The 13,992-nt window shown below is 36.1% G+C and overlaps 1 protein-coding gene across 5 annotated transcripts in view; it reads left to right on the top strand.

Annotated features, from left to right (window-relative positions):
- LOC309859764 (phosphatidylinositol 3,4,5-trisphosphate 3-phosphatase and dual-specificity protein phosphatase PTEN-like) overlaps nt 1–13,992 on the top strand; it is a 196,050-nt gene that overhangs the window by 168,207 nt on the left and 13,851 nt on the right. For all 5 annotated transcript variants that reach the window (XM_082720880.1, XM_082720876.1, XM_082720877.1 and 2 more), the window contains one exon: nt 751–989. In XM_082720880.1, coding sequence (XP_082577006.1) covers nt 897–989 — 93 coding nt within the window. In that variant the 5' untranslated portion in view covers nt 751–896. The remainder of the gene's footprint in view (nt 1–750; nt 990–13,992) is intronic.

The raw sequence follows: 13,992 nt of genomic DNA, 5'->3' as shown, positions 1-13,992 counted from the left end.
CAGAGGACAATTATGTACATTAGATGTCAGTCAGGATTTGTAAGGGTTTTAGTAGAATGGAACTGCTGAGGCAGGGACCAGTAAGAAAAAATTTAATAGTGATATAGTTGAACTCCTGTTTCTGAGCAACTTAAAAAACACAACAACAAAACCCCTGTGACTATAAGCAAAGAGAAACTTTGGGTTTTTATAACTCATGTGAAAAGACCTGAAGCTTCATTAGATACACTTTACTACAACTGTATACGTTTTTATAAGTAGTTTTTTCAGCTTCTTTTGTAAATGTCTTTAAAATCACATGTAGTATACAACACTAACATTTGCAAGATCATCTTTAAATAACACGCTTAGCATTTTTATTATATGAAATATAAAAATCAGTCCTTTACATTGTTGATTGATTGGTAATTTATATCTTCTCTGGAATATATGTTTTGTGGTGATGTAATATTATAAATATTACGACTCCTTTTGTCAGAAAACGCATTCAGAGCCCTGACAGGAAACCTGCCTACATGACATTTCATTTTGAGTTTGCCTCTAGTGGGTAGGTTTAAGAATTGAGACACTAGTTTCTATTCAAATATTGGTAAATTATCAGGCAGCAAATTATTTTTCTCTGGAGTTCACTTTTTCTTTTAAACATCTATTAAGCTTATATGCAACATTTCTAAAGTTAATCTACTTTAATAAACAATTCAGGAAAGACTTTTTTTTCCCCCTAATTCTGAGGTTATCCTTTTACCACAGTTGCACAGTATCCTTTTGAAGACCATAATCCACCACAGCTAGAACTTATCAAAGCCTTTTGTGAAGATCTTGACCAATGGCTAAGTGAAGATGACAATCATGTTGCAGCAATTCACTGTAAAGCTGGAAAGGGATGAACCGGTGTAATGATTTGTGCATATTTATTAAATCAGGGCAAATTTTTAAAGGCACAAGAGGCCCTAGATTTCTATGGGGAAGTAAGGACCAGAGACAAAAAGGTAAGTTATATTTGATGTTTTTTTCTTTCTTCTTCCTTGATCTGAGCATTTATTAGAAAACAGCTTTTTAAAAAGATGGTTGGTAACCCTTCTACCGTAACTGTTGTATGAGCAAATGACTGAATCTCTCAATTTTTCTCTTGATGCTGGCATTTTCATATCATGCTAGTAAATCTTATGTATTAACTGTATGGCATATTTGGTCTTATAAAATCCTGGCAGAGCATTTAAAGAAGCAGTACGTTGAACAAAAGTAAGCTTGATATTTCTGAACCTTGCTTGAGAGTAAGATGTCTTTGGGTAATAACTTGGATGCCATTTCCTACTATAGTATGATCCTTTATAAGTAAATGAAAATTATTCTTTGATATGAATATTCACGAATATAGTTATAATTAAGATTAGTCAAAGGTTCTTCTGTTATTCAGAAGGCTAATAAAGACGATGTTGAAAATCACTGACAAACTTAATCTGTGTAATATGTTTGAGGGGAGAACATAAAGTCAGGAGAAGTTTCATAATAATTTCTAAGAGATTCATTTCTTTGGATGGTAAATGTGACAAAATATGTTTATGTTTCTTACAAAGAGATTTTGTACATTTCTCTGTCTCTGAGAAGGAAAAACCGCTCCAGATAGAGGGAGAAACTCACCTAGACAAAGAACTCTCTTGAGGGAGACATTACAACTTTATGAAGAAATTTATTCTAGTTTTAATAACATTTACAATCAGGAAGGTTCTCTTCCAGTTTAAGTTGCTTGCCTGCCTGCCTGCCTGCCTTCCTTTAATTTTTAGTGTGGGCTTTGAGCTCGTGACCCTGAGATCAAGATCTGAACTGAGGTCAGGAGTCGGATGTTTAACTGACTGAGCCATCCAGGCGCCCCTAAGCTGATTTCTTTTTAATTCAACTTCAAAACAGAAACATGATCACTTCTATTATTTTAGCTGGTGATTGCATTGATTCCTGCCTCCTTTTCTCCTTCCTCATTTCTTATTTTATTTATCTTTGTGATTTTATAAAATTACTCCTAGAGATGCTAGAGTGTTGTGTATTGGTGAGAGTTTATAAAACTGAATCTCATGTTAGTGCTTGATTTTAGTAAATATTCATTATAGTAGATTGCCTTACACTTCTTTAGAAGTTGTGTATGTCCTGAGATGATAGTGGTGGAGTGAATTCTTGAGTGGAAGGCCTGAGATGTTTACTTTGGTTCATTTTTTTCATCATCTAGAGGGAAATAGTTGCTGTTACTGATTAAAAATATAAAAGGTAAATTGTTCTTAAGTGAGTAAGTCCAGGGCAGCACAGGGGAAAGAGACTGAATGGAAAGAAAACAATAGAGAAACAGGTCGAATCAAAGTACAGTAGCTAAAGTAGTGGTAGAAGTTTAGAGCAAGCAGGGTTGATGAGCAGTAGACACTGTATGTAGTTGTGGGAAAGAAATCAAATCAAAAGAATTTCAAATAAAAGTAGAGGAGCTGTGTATTATGGAGCCAGAACACTAGATTTAAGCTCATGGCTCTTTTTTTTTTTTTTAAGATTTTATTTATTTGACAGAGAACACAAGTAGGCAGAGAGGCAGGCAGAGAGAGAGAGAGAGAGAAGCAGGCTCTGCACTGAGCAGAGAGCCCGATGTGGGGCTCAATCCCAGGACCCTGGGATCATGACCTGGGCCAAAGGCAGAGGCTTTAACCCACTGAGCCACCCAGGCGCCCAAAGCTCATGGCTCTTAAAGGATTTATGTGACATATATTCTAGAAATATGATGAAAGCTATAGTCTCTCACTAAAAATGTACATGGTATACATGAACATAAAATTTTCCTTATAGTTTTTAATTACACAGATTTTTTAAATGTGGAAAATTAAAGGAGTCTTTATAAGAATTATGTCCCCTTTTATTTTTTATTCATTTATTTTTAAGATTTTATTTATTTGACAGAGATCACAGTAGGCAGAGAGCGGGAAGCAGGCTTCCTGCTGAGCAGAGAGCCTGATGTGGAGCTCCATCCCAGGACCCTGAGATCATGACCTGAGCCTGAGGCAGAAGCTTAACTTACTGAGCCACCCAGGTGCCCCAGTGTCCCCTTTTTAAATGGAAAAATCAGTGGCTCTTTGAGGTTAATGACGAAATCTCAATGGTTACAGATTAATCAGAATTGAACTTTGGTTTTGCCAATAGGAAGTTTTATGAAAGGGCTGCTAGTATTTAGATTATAAATAATACATTAAAATTATGCCATTGTCTTTGACTTGAAAACTTCTTTGTTATCTTTTATATCCAATCAATTATGACTATGGTTTTGGTGAAAACAAGTGCTTAAAAAGCTATCTCATGAAAGAATGAAAGAGCAAATGAAATCTGTAGATTCTTTTGTCAGATGAATGTAGGATTGTATCAAAAAATTAAGATTCTCTAAAATTCTCCAGAAAAATTCATGTTGCATCATTTTCTTTGCCTTGGTTAATGACATCATTTTTGGCAAGATTCTGGCATAACGCTATGTTAGGAAGGGAAGGATTATGACTTCACATTTTTAGTTTTAAGGTTAAAGAATTAAACTGTGCAAATGAGTTTGTATTTTATCCAGTTGACTGCATTTAAAATCCTGGCTGTAGAATTTTGCCTTCTGAAACTAGTGAACTTACAGGGAGAAAAGCATTTCATAATTGCTCCCATTTCTTGACAAAACCTCTTGAAAAGCCCTTGATTGAATGTCTTGGCTCTCCTGAATTTGGCAATTTTCATAGCAGTAGATTTTTCACGAAACACCCTCTTGTACAGGCTGTGATTCGAGGCTTGGCACTGCTAGAGCAGGCTACTTCCCCATCAATGGCTAGAATTTCTCCCAGGATGGAGCTAGAGTCTTGTACTTCATGCACAGTGAGGAACACAGCAGTGAGTGCCACGGTGATGTGGAGAGCGCTGTCTTTCCCCAAGCAACAAAGCCAGAAGTTTTGCCAGGTGTTAAGGTGTACTATCTGCCTAGAAAATACTGAGATTTCTTGAGGGGAAGGTTTTTTGGGGGCATTTTGAAAATGTTAATGTTCCCCCCAAATTTCCAAAGAGTACTCTAAAATAAGTATTATTCTTTGATTGTGTTACCACGTGTGTACTTGATGAAAACCAGTAGCTGGCTAACCCAAGAATTCGTCATCATATACTGAAGGGAAGTGGTATTTCCAGTCCTCTCATGACCTGCTTCATAGTCTTAGGAAAAGAGGTCAGTTTTTCTGGGAGTGGCCAGATTTGTTTGCTAGAGATACTGCAACAGTCTTAACTTTTTTCTTTTGCAAGCTACAAACATGTTTGACCATTTCTAAAGTATTTGTCTTCACCATATTGAACTACACCTTTTTTGTTTGTTTGGCATTACAACCAGCAGACTTGTAGAGTGCTTTACTCGGGATTTTGAGTTAGAGGGTAATCAAAGGTTCTTGTAGTAGTCTAACTTTTTCTGACCAAGCTGTGCTTTTACATGTGCTCTCTTTTCCCCTCTTCCTCACACTCACCCACACACATACCTCCCCTGTGTGAGAGTTGGCTAAATGCTTATAATCATGAGAACCAGCCATGTAAGGAGCACTTGGGATAGTCTCTCACACCATACTCAGGGATACAAGTAAAACCCAAGGATGCTTAAACAGTTTAAGTTAGATCCAGGAGAAGTCTTCTTAATGAAAAAGTGAAGACATGTTTTAATTTATCATTGGGAAAATACTGTATTCCTTACCATTTGAAAATATTGTCAGTTCTCTTGCTCTGTAAAGGTGAAGAGAGACTTAGTAAACTGGCAAGGCCCAAGGGATAGTGTTGTGAAATAGGGGTCAGAGTGAAAAGATAGCAAGAGAAGTGTTTATAAAAATAAAATACAGTATACTGTAGAATGTGAACATCCCTCCATTATCAGCAGAAATGCTTCAGGCACACAGCACTCTTCTCTTACGGGTTTGAATCTCCCCCAGGTGGAAGTTAACAGGCTAACAGAATGGAGTTCTGTGTGTACCGTTAAGGGTATCCTCAGTAAAATTGTTATGCTTAGCTAATACATTATATCGAGATTCAGAGTTAAGTAATTTGGCCAAAATTGATCACTTTTAGCATCTTGGAGTCAAAATAAATCATTGAGATCTTTCGTGCTTTAGTTCATGATTAATCAATATACCCAGACCATTTTTGGATGAATTAGTCACAGCTGTCATCTAAAGCAGTATTATTCTAAATGTGCTCCTACCTTTTTACTTCTGTATATATTTAAAAAGGCAAAAAGAAATTTACGAGCAGATGCTCTTAATGAAGCTCTGTTCCATTTGCACGGTTTCATTTGCATTTTATGTTGAAACAGTGTTAGAAAGTTAGATTAAATAGATAAAGATTATGGGCATAAGATTATGAGCCTTTTTTGGCAGGAATTTTTCTTACTTTAAAAATGATAAAACGGAGGCCCAGAAAGGTGAAGTGCTTTCATTAAGATGATTCGAACAGTTAATGATAGCATTTAGAGTAAAATTTGAGTACCCTGAACGTTGTTGAATCCTGGAACTGCAAAAGAATTTTGCGGCTGTTCAGAATTGATCTCTATGGGGACAAGCTGTCCCCAAATGGGCCTATTTTGACAAGGCTCCTCAGTTTATACCCTTTTTTACTGATGCCTAGGAATTTGGTGGCCCCTGACCTAAGTACAGATAAAGGCAGCTTGAAGTTGTTAGTCTTATAAATATAATGCTGAAGGTTTCCTTTAAATCTTTGAAATTTAATTGTCTAACAATTTTCAGACATATCAGACGTTTACCTAATGGTTAGGGTGCTAGTGAAATAATCTGTTTTTAGCCTTTAATAAGTATAGTTTCATCATGAGAAATAAGTATAGTTTCATCATTGAGCTAAGCTGAACATGGTAAAGCTGTTGTCATTCAACTGTGGAATTCTTCCAGGGAAGTAAGTATCTTATAGTAAATATAACTGATTATCCAGAGTAGTTTTATTCCTTGAAACACCTGCTAAAAATGTATCTTCTTGCCAGTATTTCCTTTTAGGTTGAATGTATAGACTCGTATTTTTGTAACTGTGAACCATTATTATGGGAGATACATATATTTTGTCAGTTTTTCAGCTTATATAGCATTAATTTTACTAAAACTGTCTTTAATGTGACTTTGCCTGTATCCTTAATTTCAGTTGTAGGGAAACATTAAGAAGGAAGTTGTGTTCTGGTGACGTTTATATGGGAGGATATGGTTTCTTCTCTTCCCTCCTTCCTCCCCCCTCCCCCCTTTCTCCTTCTCCCCCCCCCCCACCCCTCTTTGTTATGGAGAAAGAAGACCCAGTTGGCATGTTTTAGTGAAGAATTTGTGGACTTGGCAGGGACTCTCCTCAAACTAATCTGGTGCAGCGTTGTCATTCCCTCAGCTTCCCTCAGTGGACTTGGTGCAAATTAAATGGCAAAGCGGTGGGTGCCTGCTGACCCTACAGTGTGCCGTTGTGTTAGTGATGCCCAAATGGTGCTTGAGGCTTTGAGTGCTGCCGAGAATTCAAAGTACAACTGATACCTCCTCTAAAGAAACATATTTCCCAGAGCAGGATAACTGCTTGATGGAAAGAAGAGTCCTTCTTTTATTCAATAATTGAGAAGAAACCTGTGTTACACTTCCCTAAGAGTAATTCCTTTGGAGATTTGGTCCTTTTTCTTCATGAGTAAAACAGGCTCTCAGCAGCTCCCTGTCCTGCCCCCCCAGGAGAGCCTGGTGCAGGTTAAATCCCAGGGCAAGTGCCTGTCTAGTCCTGTGCTTCACACTGTCTGCACTTAACACTTATGTATCGGAATGAGAATAAACTCACAGCATTTATTGTAAGCTATGAATAAGTGTTAAAGCATCCTACTAATACTGGTAAGTATGTATTTTGGAAAGAGTCCCCAAATTTCTGAGTTCAGAAGCAAACTTTAGTTACATGACAAACCCATCCAGAATTTCTGCTACTCCTCTCTCTTTCTGTTGCTTTCCCCCTTCTAGAATGGTGGCAGGCCAAGTACACATTAATCTTTATATTCTTTGATTAATCTTTTAGGAAAAAATATTTGAGCTTTTGATTTCTTTTTTTGTTTTGCTTTCAAAGTGATTATTAGAGACAAAATTCATATATATTATGATCTCTGTACATGAGTTCATTAGCTTATCTGTAATGAAGACTTAAACTTTCTAGAAATAATAAGTATTAACTTTATTCTAAGTGATCCCATGAAGAGGAAATTTTCTGGATTCTCTGAGGAGTGAATTTTTATGTCCTGATTGTATAGTCAACTTACTTTTTTCTAGCTACTAAATTTCTCCATATGATAACATAAAAAATTTTTCTAGTTTTCCCCTTCACTTAAACTCTAATTGTTCTCATTTTCAGTAAAAACAAAACAAAAAGAATGCCTAATACAATATTCTTATTTTTTTTAACATACTAATTCTTTTGGGCTAAACTGTGTTTCTCTAATACATGGTATTTAAGCCTGTCATACAATCTATACATTCATAAAATTATAAGGTTTTTATACCTTGAAGGATTTTAGCAATGATTTAGTTAAGGCCTGTTCTAATATAAATGATCAAATGAATCTATAAAGATCAGTCTCTCCTAGGTCATTTCATCTGTCTGTGTAATGTTATTCAAAACTGTCTCCTAACCTCAAATCTAGTATTCTTTCTACAGTACTGTGTTCTTCTGTCCAGATTATACTTCTGTATCATTTTGATCCCCAAAGTAGAAATAGAAACTTAAAAAAGAAAAAAAGAAGTAGCTATATTATAACATATTAGAATTCTCTCAATATCTACTCACAGAAGCCCAACTCAAAGAGTGTAAACCCAAGGAGACCTTTATATTGACTTATATAACCTTAAAAGCTCTGGCCTGGACTTAGATGCTTAATAGGTGTTGGTAATCTTTCTCTCAGCTCTCTCCTTTGCTCTGTATTTGCTTTCTTTTCAGGCATTCTCCTTGCAAATAATAGCAAGGTATGACTCCTGGCGACTCTGGTGTTACATCCTGGCTACTTTAGCAACTACAGGAGGAAGAGAGCTACAGTTTGAGTGAATATTCCCAGATTAGGTTCTGATTTACCTGGATTAGGGCATGTACCCATTCCTGAACTGAACATTCTGGCGAGAGGCTTGGGACATGTATCTGATGCTGAAGAATAGATCCCATCCCATCTCCATCGGACTGCAGGGTGAGTGATAGCTTTCCCAAAGGGGAAGGGGTGCTGTGCAGAGAGACCTATGCCCCTTGTCTGCTTCATACTATTCGCAGAGATCTGTGATTCGTGCAGCACTGTTGTTGATAGGTTACTCAAAAGTAGTTCCATGGAGCTGGAGCTCTGTGATACTCTAAACTTTGTGGAGGCTCTTCATAGTTGGGAAAAATAGTGCTCAAACAGGTCACGACTTCTTTGTGTGCTCTTAGTAAAACCCAGGACATCGGAAGATGAAGTTCTAGGCTCAGAGTCACATTTAGGTTCAGGTCCAGGTTTTTTGAACAGGACAATCATGTGCCCCAGGACTGTTTTCTCACCCTTGAAATAGAGGTGACAGTGTTTGTCTTACAAAGTGTGGTGGTATTAGGGTCCTATGTACAATGCCCAGCAGTTAGCTTCATAACAAAACTCCTGCCACATGGCGTCATCGCAATAGTAACCATTCCTAAAGAGCTATATTCCTTCCTGTGCTGAGTTACTTTCCTGTGACAACGTTGTGAGCATTCTGAAACATACTTTTTCAAGCTTCCAGAAAACACTGTTATTTTAAAACACGAAATTATTTCTGAGTTTAAAAGTGCCAGTGAAAAGTTTACTGAAGTAGAAAATTACTTTTTTGACTGAGGAAGCTAGATTGTGACTTCATCTTAGAGAAGATGATCTGAAGGTACTGATGCACAGAATATGAGCAAAACATTACGTAGCTTGTGCTGTGGTATCCAGGTGGAATTCTGGCCTTGAAGTACCATGTTGAAAGATGTGTTTAATCTCTACTTCTAAGTTTCTGTTCTTTAAGAGATTAATTATATACAAGAGACTTGCGTAAAACAGCTCAGGTTAGAAAAATAAGTGGTTCATTAAAGATACATCAGGCAAATGTAAATTTCAAGAGCAGATGACAGGATATCATTATCAGTACATTTACAACAGAATATGTAAAACTAGATCAGGAATGTCATTTTATATTAACACAGGGTGCACTCCACAATGAAGAGTTAGCAGATATGAACTCTTACATGCTAAACATAACATCAAATACAGTAAGAAAAGCTGAAAGAAATGAAGAAAAAACTGATGGCAAAACAACAATAATAGGAATCTTTAATATACTTGAAGATCAAGAAAGTACAAGATAAGAAGATGTGTAGATGGATTGAATAGTATAATAAAAAATGGCCCATAAGATCTGTCTTTTTTCTTTTTTTGTCATCCACATAATAGTTAACCAAGATTGATAATTCATTAGGCCAACTACAAAGAAAATCTCATCTCCAGGTAGAAATATATAAACCCCATTCCTTGATTATAATTCAGTACAGTGAGAGATTTTCTTAAATGTATAATTTTGATTTTGTCCCTGTTTTTAAAGATTTTATTTATTTGTGTGTGAGAGAGAGTGTGCAAGAGGGGGAGGAGCAGAAGGAATCTCAAGCAGACTCTGCACTGAGCCTGGAGCCCCACGCAGGGCTGGATCTCATGACCGTGAGATATGACCTGAGTCAAAACCCAGAGTTGGGTGCTTTAACTGACTGACTGAGCCACATAGGCACCTCCAGCAAGAGATTTTTTAAAACGTTTAATCAAGTAAGATCAACTATTTGGAAATTTAAAACTAGTTACTTAAATAATTTGGGGTCAATTATATTTGGGAAATACAAATATATTTTAGAGATTACTAAGATAATAACATAGAGAGGAATTACTAAAGATGAAAATATAAGTTGTGAATTAGCAAACAGTAAACCTTTTGAACTAATCATTTCAAACATTGTATGAAATTGCCAATAAAAGCAATACATCTCTTTTAAGGTTTTTTTTGAGGAAAAATAAAGGGGAAACACAAATTATACGTTAAGTTTGAGAAAGGGGAAGAACTACACTGTGTAGGTAACTAAGAATTATTTGGGTCCCTGCTAATGAATTTGACTATTTCAATGGGAAATAAGCAATTTTCAGTGAACATCATTGTTTCAAGGTGAAATCCAAAATTTGAACAGACCATCCCAAAATGAAAATGTGTAGAAGCCCTCAACATGTACCTAATCTGAATTCTGTTTCAGGTGGTGCTATCAAACTGGAAATACTGAATAATTCTGTCACTTGAGTTGGTCTAGGTGTTAGAAGATAGGTAAAACTTCCCAGATGACTGCTTGCAGATCAATGTCCTTAATCTGGTAAAGATAGCATACTTTAAAAAGCAGCAAGTATAGCATGGGAGAAATTAAGTACTTTGGTTTGACCAAAAATAAAAGCACATTCAGGGGAGTTGTATGAAGTAAGAGCAGAAAAGAGGTTGGGCTGTATTTTTATGTTGTTAATGGATTTATATAATCTGTGATAAGTTTTCTTATTTGGATAGTCACTGGGAAACCATTTAGCATTTTAAATTGTTAGTGTGATTCATCTGACACTTTCATAAAGTTAATTAAAGAGTAGGTGTAAAAATAGAAGAATAGATCAATCAGAGGCTGGTATTCATTTGACTATTACAGAATTGCAGGAGGTGATTGAACTAGAATGGCCACAGAAAGCTAGAACTGGTATTTTGAGAGGTATGTCACAAAGTCTGGATTTTGACTCTGAATAGATGTGTAGAAGTCTACTAAGAGTATCCTAAGGGAACTGAACCACTGGTGTGCTTTTCGTGTTGTGTGGACAGTGTGTGTGTGTGTCTGTCTGTCTGTCTGTGTCTCTCTGTATGTATGTACTGTGTGTAGATGCTCGGTAGTTGGCCTGGGCCTTTGCTACAGTTCTGGGATTTCCTTATTCCTCTTTTATAGCCCTGTGTAGATCACTACTCCCTCTCAGATTGTTTCCTTGACTCGAGCAGGAAGAAGATGGCAGCATCAGCAATTGACTGTAAACTCTGGAGCTGGAGTACTAGGGTGAAACTTAGTTCCATTACTTACAAGAGTTGGGACCTTACCTCGTCTATAAAATGATGTTACTGATAATACCCACTTCATGAGTACTAAATTATACTTAATGAAAGTACTTAGAACAATACAAAGAACATTGTAACAGTTCAATAAATAGTAGCAGTGGTGGTATTAGAAGAGGTTTTGAGCTTTGAGCACTGGGGAAAATAGTAAATATCATTAATAAAAATAACAGAGGTTGGTCCTGCAAAAATAGGAAAGTTTCAGTTTTTGGATATGTTGTGTTTAAAGTGCTTCTGAAATTTCCAGGTAGAAATGCCCAGCTAAGTTTTAGAAGTTCTGGACTGGGAGTTGGGAATCAGGTATGGAGAGACACAGGTTTTGGAGTTCATGTTAATTGAACAACTAAGACAGAAGATTGACAAAGAGGGGCTCGCTCAGATCAGATTTTCAAGGTAGGCTTACTCTTAGGGAAAGAGGTTAGGTAGTTTTCTCTTACCCAGTAAGGTTAGGAGAAAACTTTCAAGAGTGTGTTCTAGGATAGAGGCAGAGAATTTTCAAAATGGCAATGGAAAATGAGATAGGATGGGACTGAGAAAATAGTAGGAAATGACTGTTAGTGACACTTAAGAACTACTGACCATTAAGAAATCAGCCTTATGAAAACAGTTTCCTATGGGGTAAGGGGTGGAGGCTTACCTTTGAGAGTCTATATAGAGAAGAAGGGTGACAATTTGAGAAAGATAAAAGATTTGGGGAGAGTGTGCATTTTTAGCCCATGAGTGGCTTTGGATAACAGGACAAGGGTTACCCGAGCTGTGTATTAGGAGGAGACAGGTGAAACAAAGACAAATGCCAGAGAGGGAATAATTAATAGAGCACTTACCAAAATGGAACCTAGGGAAACATGCAGTCAGTTTTATAAAATATCAGAGAATATGAGAAAATTTTAAGATGGGACAAGGGAATTCTGAGAGTGCCACACTGGGTGACCCCAAGGTTCCCAGTAGAGTAGGAGCTACATTCATTGAGGTTGATGTCTAGGACAGGATAGAAAGGTGGGTTGAACAGAGTGCTGAAATCATCACTCAGTTTAAGAAGTGTGTTTCAGAAGAATGACGTATGGAATGATAGAGATTCAGAGTCATAGGTGAGACTGAGTAAAGGCAGTAGACCTTGGGAGGAACACGACACATCTTTGCAGGCACTCCTCTAGGTCTGTGAACATCAGGGAATCGAAGAAGCAATGGTGGTCTTTTGCGATGATGGCCAGGAATGTGGTGTAAAGGCAACCCTGAAGAATGCCAAGTTTAGCTGAGATTAGAATGTTTAAAAGTTACCTTTGGGAAAAAAAGGTCAAGAATACAAGTAATTTTCTTCACATTTAGAGTAGAAAAGAAGAATCGTTGGTGGTAGAGGGTGGATACTTTGGGGATATAGTTACAAACCAGTTAACTTAAATGTTCTTGGTTAATTTTAAATGAAAATGGAAATATTAAAAACACATAGTTATTTTTTAATCTCTAAGAGCTTCGAAGTTCAGCCCTCTTTTCATATATGTAAAATAAATTTTTGAAGATCTTTAAAATGTTCATTTCTTAGATTTTAAAAGAGATTTGTCTTTATAGTCAAAATACTATAGGTAAAACATGCACGTAAACCATTGTTTTCAGCATATGCATTCAGGAAATAATATATTTGAGGTGTTATAAATTGCATTGTCAATTTATTATGGACGTTGTATTCATTTTATTTCAAAATCTACATTACAATATGGTTCATTGTACCATTAATTAAATTTGAGTAAGTGTGCATTGTGGCCATGAGAGATGTAACTAGATAGAAGGATACGCTAATGCCCATGGTTGGTACATATTTGAGCCTTACAACTCAATTATTTCTGCTAATCTGACTGCATTGAATTTGAGCATGCTGCTAGGTAGGAATTGCAAAGTTAAGCTACAGAAGCTGAATTATGCATAATTTGATAGTAAAAGAATTAAGTTAAATTGTGCCTTTCAGTGTTTTTCTTTGAATTGTGTCAGTAATTTTGTTTAGCTCATATTTAACACACAAATTATTCGTCCATGTTTGACATCTAGTAGATTCATATGTTCTTCCTCTATCCTTTTGCCTTGCCCTTTGGTAAGAGTTATTAACTCACTATATAAAAAGCTGCATTATACATGTGCTGCTAATCACTTGCTACTTGAAAAAAATCAAATCTTTGAAAACATTTTAATTATTCATACAAACTTATACCAAGAAGCTAAAGAGGAAGAAATCATCTATGATTGCATTGAATCCCAACAAATAACTTGACAGCTTGGTCTTCTTCTACACTCCCATTGATTTGATTTTTTGAATTTAATTTTATTTAGTTTTTAGACTAAATCATAAATTCACATGGTTCAAAAAAGCTTCCTTCCTACCCAGCCATCGTCCATCTGCTATATTCCCCCCACCTTGCTTTGCAATTCTGTGTCTTGTCTTGATAAATATGAATAAGTTGTTTACTGAAGTAACATTTAAGTAATGTAATACAATAAACCATTGTAAGTGTAAACACTTTTTATTAATAATGATTTTTAACATTAGTTTTTTTATAGGAGCTTTTCACAGTAATAGTATTTTACTACTGTTTCTTTAATACAGAAAACCAAAATTCTAGTTCTTCCAAAATTATACTTCAAATGTAGATAGGATTTCTAAAACTGCTAATTAGGATTTGTGTATCATTTGTAGGTTTAGCATGCTTTTGTGTAACTACACTTAGTATTTACTCCTCATGAGAATCCCGTGAAGACAGGGTAGGTATTAATTGTCTTCATTTTGCTGAAGAAACCAATCAGAGTTGATATTTTGACCATTAGCTTTTAA

This window comes from Mustela nivalis (genome assembly GCF_964662115.1).
Source record: "Mustela nivalis genome assembly, chromosome: 2".
NCBI classification, from domain to species: Eukaryota; Metazoa; Chordata; class Mammalia; order Carnivora; family Mustelidae; genus Mustela; species Mustela nivalis.
The sequence above is the reverse complement of the archived record's forward strand: the minus strand, read 5'-3'. Positions and strand labels throughout refer to the sequence as shown.